The following is a 9,422-nucleotide window of genomic DNA, read 5'->3' as shown; positions in this document are numbered from 1 at the left end:
TGTTTCGGGAGCGCTTAGTTACATGTTGGAACTTGTAAGATTTCATTTGTGCTGTCAAGATAAGAAAGAGTTTAGTATTTATAATACGTATTTAATGCCCTGTTTTTACTTGTATTTAATTAAGTTTACGCATCAGAAAGAACACAGACGCCGCCGCGCCTTCCCCAAAGCCTCGCTGGCGACATCTATCCCCCACCCCTTGCATTAGAAGTTCTTTGACCTCTTTTTAGCTCCCACTCCCCTTGCATTAGTAGTTCTTTGACCTCTTTTTAGCTACCCCACCCCTTGCATTAGAAGTTCTTTGACCTCTTTTTAGCTCCCACACCCCTTGCATTAGAAGTTCTTTGACCTCTTTTCAGCTCCCACACCCCTTGCATTAGAAGTTCTTTGACCTCTTTTTAGCTCCCCTACCCCTTGCATTAGAAGTTCTTTGACCTATTTTTAGCCCCCACACCCCTTTCATTGGAAGTTCTTTGACCTCTTTTTAGCTCCCACACCCCTTGCATTAGAAGTTCTTTGACCTCTTTTTAGCTCCCCCACCCCTTGCATTAGAAGTTCTTTGACCTCTTTTTAGCTCCCACACCCCTTGCATTAGAAGTTCTTTGACCTCTTTTTAGCTCCCACACCCCTTGCATTAGAAGTTCTTTGACCTCTTTTTAGCTCCCACACCCCTTGCATTAGAAGTTCTTTGACCTCTTTTTAGCTCCCACACCCCTTGCATTAGAAGTTATTTGACCTCTTTTTAGCTCCCACACCTCTTGCATTAGAAGTTCTTTGACCTCTTTTTAGCTCCCCGTCCCCTTGCATTAGAAGTTCTTTGACATCTTTTTAGCTCCCACAGCCCTTTCATTATAAGTTCTTTGACCTCTTTTTAGCTCCCACACCCCTTGTATTAGAAGTTCTTTGACCTCTTTTTAGCTCCCACACCCCTTGCATTAGAAGTTCTTTGACCTCTTTTTAGCTCCCACACTCCTTGCATTAGAAGTTCTTTGACCTCTTTTTAGCTCCCACACCCCTTGCATTAGAAGTTCTTTGACCTCTTCTTAGCTCCCACAACCCTTGCATTAGAAGTTCTTTGACCTCTTTTTAGCTCCCACACCCCTTGCATTAGAAGTTCTTTGACCTCTTTTTAGCTCCCACACCCCTTACATTAGAAGTTCTTTGACCTCTTTTTAGCTCCCACACCCATTGCATTAGAAGTTCTTTGACCTCTTTTTAGCTCCCGCACCCCTTGCATTAGAAGTTCTTTGACCTCTTATTAGCTCCCACACCCCTTGCATTAGAAGTTCTTTGACCTCTTTTTAGCTCCCACACTCCTTGCATTAGAAGTACTTTGACCTCTTTTTAGCTCCCCAACCCCTTGCATTAGAAGTTCCTTGACCTCTTTTTAGCTCCCACACCCCTTGCATTAGAAGTTCTTTGACCTCTTTTTAGCTCCCACACCCCTTCCATTAGAAGTTTTTTTACCTCTTTTTAGCTCCCCCACCCCGTGCATTAGAAGTTCTTTGACCTCTTTTTAGCTCCCACACCCCTTGCATTAGAAGTTCTTTGACCTCTTTTTAGCTCCCCCACCCCTTGCATTAGAAGTTCTTTGACCTCTTTCTAGCTCCCACACCCCTTGCAATAGAAGTTCTTTGACCTCTTTTTAGCTCCCCCACCCCTTGCATTAGAAGTTCTTTGACCTCTTTTTAACTCCCCCCACCCCTTGCATTAGAAGTTCTTTGACTCTTTTTAGCTCCCCCACCCCTTGCATTAGAAGTTCTTTGACCTCTTTTTAGCTCCCACACCCCTTGCAATAGAAGTTGTTTGACCTCTTTTTAGCTCCCCCACCCCTTGCATTAGAAGTTCTTTGACCTCTTTTTAGCTCCCCCACCCCTTGCATTAGAAGTTCTTTGACCTCTTTTTAGCTCCCCCACCCCTTGCATTAGAAGTTCTTTGACCTCTTTTTAGCTCCCACACCCCTTGCATTAGAAGTTCTTTGACCTCTTTTTAGCTCCCACACCCCTTGCATTAGAAGTTCTTTGACCTCTTTTTAGCTCACCCACCACTTGCATAAGAAGTTCTTTGACCTCTTTTTAGCTCCCACACCCCTTGCATTAGAAGTTCTTTGACCTCTCTTTAGCTCCCCAACCCCTGGCATTAGAAGTTCTTTGACCTCTTTTTAGCTCCCCCACCCCTTGCATTAGAAGTTCTTTGACTTCTTTTTAGCTCCCACACCCCTTGCATTAGAAGTTCTTTGACCTCTTTTTAGCTCCCACACCCCTTGCATTAGAAGTTCTTTGACCTCTTTTTAGCTCCCCCCACCCCTTGCATTAGAAGTTCTTTTACCTCTTTTTAGCTCCCCCACCCCTTGCATTAGAAGTTCTTTGACCTCTTTTTAGCTCCCCCACCCCTTGCATTAGAAGTTCTTTGACCTCTTTTTAGCTCCCACACCACTTGCATTAGAAGTTTTTTGACCTCCTTTCAGCTCCCGCACCCCTTGCATTAGAAGTTCTTTGACCTCTTTTTAGGTCCCCCACCCCTTGCATTAAAAGTTCTTTGACTTCTTTTTAGCTCCCGCACCCCTTGCATTAGAAGTTCTTTGACCTCTTTTCAGCTCCCCCATCCCTTGCATTAGAAGTTCTTTGACCTCCTTTTAGCTCCCCCACCCCTTGCATTAGAAGTTCTTTGACCTCTTTTTAGCTCCCACACCCCTTGCATTGGAAGTTCTTTGACCTCTTTTTAACTCCCCCACACCTTGCATTAGAAGTTCTTTGACCTCTTTTTAGGTCCCCCACCACTTGCATTAGAAGTTCTTTGACCTCCTTTTAACTCCCCCTCCCCTTGCATTAGAAGTTTTTTACCTCTTTTTAGCTCCCCCACCCCTTGCATTAGAAGTTCTTTGACCTATTTTTAGCTCCCCCACCCCTTGCATTAGAAGTTCTTCGACCTCTTTTTAGCTCCCACACCCCTTGCATTAGAAGTTCTTTGACCTCTTTTTAGCTCCCCCACCACTTGCATTAGAAGTTCTTTGACCTCTTTTTAGCTCCCCCACCACTTGCATTAGAAGTTCTTTGACCTCTTTTTAGCTCCCCCACCCCTTGCATTAGAAGTTCTTTGACCTCTTTTTAACTCCCCCACACCTTGCATTAGAAGTTCTTTGACCTCTTTTTAGCTCCCCCACCACTTGCATTAGAAGTTCTTTGACCTCCTTTTAGCTCCCCCACCCCTTGCATTAGAAGTTCTTTGACCTATTTTTAGCTCCCCCACCCCTTGCATTAGAATTTCTTCTACCTCTTTTTAGCTCCCCCACCCCTTGCATTAGAAGTTCTTTGACCTCTTTTTAGCTCCCCTACCACTTGCATTAGAAGTTCTTTGACCTCTTTTTAGCTCCCCCACCACTTGCATTAGAAGTTCTTTGACCTATTTTTAGCTCCCCCTCACCTTGCATTAGAAGTTCTTTGACCTCTTTTTAGCTCCCCCACCACTTGCATTAGAAGTTCTTTGACCTATTTTTAGCTCCCCCACACCTTGCATTAGAAGTTCTTCGACCTCTTTTTAGCTCCCCCACCACTTGCATTAGAAGTTCCTTGACCTCTTTTTAGCTCCCCCACCACTTGCATTAGAAGTTCTTTGACCTATTTATAGCTCCCCCACCCATTGCATTAGAAGTTCTTAGACCTCCTTTTAGCTCCCCCTCCACTTGCATTAGAAGTTCTTTGACCTCTTTTTAGCTCCCACACCCCTTGTATTAGAAGTTCTTTGACCTCTTTTTAGTTCTCACACCCCTTGCATTACAAGATCTTTTTCCTCTTTTTAGCTCCCACACCTCTAGCATTAGGAGTTCTTTGACCTCTTTTTAGGTCCCACAACTCTAGCATTAGAGGTTCTTTGACCTCTTTATAGCTCCCACACCTCTAGCATTAGAAGTTCTTTGACTTCTTTTTAGCTCCCACACCTCTGGCATTAGAAGTTCTTTGACCTCTTTTTAGCTCCCACACCTCTAGCATTAGAAGTTCTTTGACCTATTTTTAGCTCCCACACCTCTAGCATTAGAAGTTCTTTGACCTCTTTTTAGCTCCCACACCTCTAGCATTAGAAGTTCTTTGACTTCTTTTTAGCTCCCACACTTCTAGCATTAGAAGTTCTTGGACCTCTTTTTAGCTCCCACACCTCTAGCATTAGAAGTTCTTTGACTTCTTTTTAGCTCCCACACTTCTAGCATTAGAAGTCCTTTGACCTCCTTTTAGCTCCCACACTTCTAGCATTAGAAGTTCTTTGACCTCTTTTTAGCTCCCTTACCTCAAGCATTAGAAGTTCTTTGACTTCTTTTTAGCTCCCACACTTCTAGCATTAGAAGGTTTTGGACCTCTTATCAGCTCCCTTATCTCAAGCATTAGAAGTTCTTTGACTTCTTTTTAGCTCCCACACCTCTAGCATTAAAAGTTCTTTGACTTCTTTTTAGCTCCCACACCTCTAACATTAGAAGTTCTTTGACCTCTTTTTAGCTCCCACACTTCTAGCATTAGAAGTTCTTTGACTCCTTTTTACCTCCCTTACCTCAAGCATTAGAAGTTCTTTGACTTCTTTTTAGCTCCCACACATCTAGCATTAGAAGTTCTTTGACCTCTTTTTAGCTCCCACACTTCTAGCATTAGAAGTTCTTTGACCTTTTTTTAGCTCCCACACCTCTAGCATTAGAAGTTCTTTGACTTCTTTTTAGCTCCCACACTTCTAGCATTAGAAGCTCTTTGACCTCTTTTAAGCTCCCACACTTCTAGCATTAGAAGTTCTTTGACCTCTTTTTAGCTCCCTTACCTCAAGCATTAGAAGTTCTTTGACTTCTTTTTAGCTCCCATGCTTCTAGCATTAGAAGTTCTTTGACCTCTTATCAGCTCTCTTACCTCAAGCATTAGAAGTTCTTTGACTTCTTTTTAGCTCCCACACCTCTAGCATTAAAAGTTCTTTGACTTCTTTTTAGCTCCCACACCTCTAGCATTAGAAGTTCTTTGACCTCTTTCTACCTCCCACACTTCTAGCATTAGAAGTTCTTTGACATCTTTTTAGCTCCCTTACCTCAAGCATTAGAAGTTCTTTGACTACTTTTTAGCTCCCACACCTCTAGCATTAGAAGTTCTTTGACCTCCTTTTAGCTCCCACACTTCTAGCATTAGAAGTTCTTTGACCTCTTTTTAGCTCCCTTACCTCAAGCATTAGAAGTTCTTTGACCTCTTTTTAGCTCCCACACCTCTAGCTTAGAAGTTCTTTGACTTTTTCTTAGCTCCCACACCTCTTGCATTAGAAGTTCTTAGACCTCTTATCAGCTCCATTACCTCAAGCATTAGAAGTTCTTTGACCTCTCTTTATAGCTCCCACACCTCTAACATTAGAAGTTCTTTGACCTCTCTCTTTAGCTCCCACACTTCTAGCATTAGAAGTTCTTTGACATATATTTTTAGGTTCCATACTTTTAGCATTAGAGGTTCTTCGATCTATATTTTGAGGTGCCTTACTTCTAGCATTAGAGGCTCTCTATTTTTAGGTGTCTTACCTCTGGTATTAGAGGCTCCTCTTCGCTGTTCTCTCCTGTCTTCTAGTTTTCAAGATCTTCTTTCATTAGATTATCTGTTTCTTTCGAGATTTCAGTGTCTCTTTTCCTTAGTTCGCCAGTGTCCTTCTAGATTTCAAAAGAGATTTCAGTGCTGCGAGTCCTCAATTCGTCAGATTCCTCAGGGAAATCGAAGGCATTTATTCTTTACCTATCTGGGCAATGAGTAAAGAGATGAATACTATCGATTTCTCCACATACACTATCATGCCAAAGTAAATGAGCAACATGATATATTTACCAATGTCGTCTGGATATGTCCTTACTTCAATGGCGAATTTTGGGACAATCCTGTTGAAGAACTACACGTCACTTACCGTTCAGTTGAACCATTCTGCCTCCATCCTCATTCCTTGCAATCCGTTTTTGCACCGATATAAAGCCTTGTACTTTTTCCAAGAGTCTCCTTTAATAAGACATCGTCACAAAAGCCCAAGCAAAGGATCCTTCAAGGCGCATACATTATGATCTTCAAAGCTCAGCTGCCAACGGAAGATCCTGTGTCTTTTTTTAGGTCGGGCGATATAAAACGAACGATTGGCAACTTCGGCAGCAACCAAAACCATCTGTAGTTGATGGTGTTCCGAAGACGTAACACATATTTCTTACCGGCAGCTTCCTATTCCGCCAGAACGCGATCTCTGTGAGTTGATTGAAATCCTCCTCCCAGTCATCAAATAATTTCATCTTACTCCTTGGTTAGATTTCGCCAGCTACATACAGATCATGTGTGTTGCAGGCTACGTTTGAAAAAATTAAGATCAGGTCTTCAGAAGTCATTTGAAGCTCGGGGAGGAGTTGTTCAGGACTGCTCCTGGAAATTTCAGTTCTGCAGTCATTCAGAAATCCATGTTAAGTATACGGCTATGTCCTTTGAAGACATTTGGAAATTCGGGAAAGTTTTCTTCCGAAACCGTTCTGAGATTCCGTTCTGGAGGCATTCAGAATTCCGTGCTAAGTCTATGGCTATTTCTTCTGAAGCCATTTGGAAATCCGAGAAGATTTTCTTCCGAATTCTTTTAGAACTCCCGAAAAATTCCATTCTTGTTTTATAACAACAACAACAAGAAGTCGCTCTTTTCCAAAAGTTTCTCGTTAGCTGTCAACAGATCTCCTGCTACTCTTTCCAGTCTCTTCTCGAGTATCCGAATTTCCTCATGGGCATTTTCTAACTCATTTTCTACAACTGCCTTGGTCAAAAGCTCATCACGAATTTGATCGTTTCGAGCTTCAGCTTTTTCTAGACTTACCATAAGAGACTCGATATTCCTATTTGCTCTCTTTAAATCATCAATTAAAGCTAAGTTACCGATATTATTATATAACTCAATTTCTCCTACCTGAACAGATGTCTTGGCCGAAAGCTCCTCTCGAAGTTCATCGTTTTGAGTTTCAGCTTTTTCTAGACTTACCATAAGAGACTCAATTTTCTTATTGGCTCTATCTAAATCTTTATTTAAAGCTGATATAGCTATGTTGTCCTTAGATAACTCAATATCTTCTGCCTCTGCGTCATGCACCTCTTCACAGATGCGTTGTAAGTCATTGGTCGTTTCCGTTTCTTGGTGTATTCTAGCGAAGAAATCATCAAATAATTTAATTCCCTCTTCGGCACCGCCCAACTCCTCACTTGGATCCTTTTGAGATGCTTCCTCCAATTGAGCGTGTTCCTTAGTTTCTCCGGCAACATAATTTGCCCCATTGTAGACTGCTGGTTGCAGTCTCTCCATTTCCTCCCGATCCATCAAATCCAAGAATTTTTCTGCTTCTCTATGTGAATCCTCGTCTCCCCAACACCATGCCATGGCGCCAAAAGCTGTCAAAGATCCCAGTAAAATCATTCTGTCAGTCATAAATCTAACCATTTTGAATAGTAAAGATTTACTCAGTGCCTTCCATGGCTAACGAATATAGCATTAAAATTAGAAAAAAAAATATTGACACATTTCTCTGAAGACGAAGAATTCCTGGAGCCAAGGAAGCTGAAGATTTTCAGAGTCATCACTGGAGACAAAATAATCCTGTAGCAGCCATTGAGAAACAGTTCAAGGCCTGGCAAAAAAACATTAGATTTCAAATCACTCCGCCTTTGGGAGGTCAGTTGGAGACGAAATAATTCTGAAGACCTGGCAGAAAACCGACTCAAAGATCCAGTGAAGACAAGAAAATCCTGCAGACTTTGGGAGCTCAATCGAAGATGTTTACAACGACGATTCTGAAATGGTCTCTCTCTCTCTCTCTCTCTCTCTCTCTCTCTCTCTCTCTCTCTCTCTCTCTCTCTCTCTCTCTCTCTCTCCGCCTTTGGGGGATCAGTTAGAGACGAAATCATTCTGAAGCCCTTGAGAAACAGACCAAGACCTGGCAGAAAACCGACTCAAAGATCCAGTGAAGACAAAAAAATCCTGCAGACTTTGGGAGCTCAATCGATGTCTACAACGACGATTTTGAAATGGTTCTCTCTCTCTCTCTCTCTCTCTCTCTCTCTCTCTCTCTCTCTCTCTCTCTCTCTCTCTCTCTCTCTGTATATATATATATGTATATATATATATATATATATAGATAGATAGATAGATAGATAGATATATATATATTGTTACATACAATTATATATGTATGAATGTGTGTACAGTATACACACAAACACACACACACACACACACATATATATATATATATATATATATATATATATATAGGCTATATATATATATATATATATATATATATATATATTTATATATATATGTATGTGTGTATATATATATATATATATAGTATGCATGTATATATTCATATATATATGCGTATGTGTATATATACTTACACACATTTATATATATATATATATATATATATATATATATATATATATATATATGTGTGTGTGTGTGTGTGTGTGTGTAGGTGTGTATATAAATATATATATATATATATATATATATATATATATATATATATATATATATATATATATTTTATTTCCATATGTATGTATGTATGTATGTAAACACACGCGTATATATGTACATACATACCTACTTATCTGGGTGTATGTATGTATAGTATATATCCATATATATTATCATCATTATCATGTCCCCCTAAGCCTATTGACGCGAAAGGCCTCAGTTAGATTTCGTCAGTCCATTATATATATATATATATATATATATATATATATATATATATATATATATATATATATATATATATATGTATATATATATATATATATATATATGTATACATATATATATATATATATATATATATATATATATATATATATATATATATATAAATGTGTAGTGATTAATATGAGTGCATAATGATAATCTTATAGAGACTGATGGTGTGAAAAATTTCCATTTAAGAATTGTGGATTTGGGCAACTACCCATAAAAAAAATTTTCCTGGTTTGCGCATGCGCATTAAGCTCTTCGTAGATGGTGAATTACTAACAAATGGTGTATGTTTATGTTTGGAGCAGGTTACGTTTTAATGTAATGGATAACGAAATAATCATAAATAACCTCCTTTGTTTTATAACTTCTGCAAAAAATGATTTTACTAAAAACTTTATTGGATGCGTGGCCAATACGTTAGATTAAAAGACTAGAGCATCGATTCTAATCATGTCATCTATGATAAATTTGGGACATGATGAAATAAAGAGAATATTAATGATATTGATTCCCTGATAGAATCTCTCTCTCTCTCTCTCTCTCTCTCTCTCTCTCTCTCTCTCTCTCTCCCCCCAAGTAATCTATTCATATAGTAATGGTAACACAAGAGACCAGAAGGAAGGGAGGGATGAGGATCATCTTAATTATGC

General features: G+C 39.7%; 1 protein-coding gene across 1 annotated transcript; it reads right to left on the bottom strand.

Annotated features, from left to right (window-relative positions):
* Positions 1-6,636: 6,636 nt before the first annotated feature.
* Positions 6,637-7,332, bottom strand: LOC137621922 (C-type lectin domain family 4 member F-like). The gene has a single exon (XM_068352425.1). It carries the CDS (start codon positions 7,330-7,332, stop codon positions 6,637-6,639), a length of 696 nt encoding a protein of 231 aa, XP_068208526.1.
* Between the last annotated feature and the right edge of the window lie 2,090 nt (positions 7,333-9,422).

Source organism: Palaemon carinicauda, chromosome 28 (assembly GCF_036898095.1).
Source record: "Palaemon carinicauda isolate YSFRI2023 chromosome 28, ASM3689809v2, whole genome shotgun sequence".
NCBI classification, from domain to species: Eukaryota; Metazoa; Arthropoda; class Malacostraca; order Decapoda; family Palaemonidae; genus Palaemon; species Palaemon carinicauda.
This window is presented reverse-complemented; position numbering and strand designations above follow the sequence as displayed.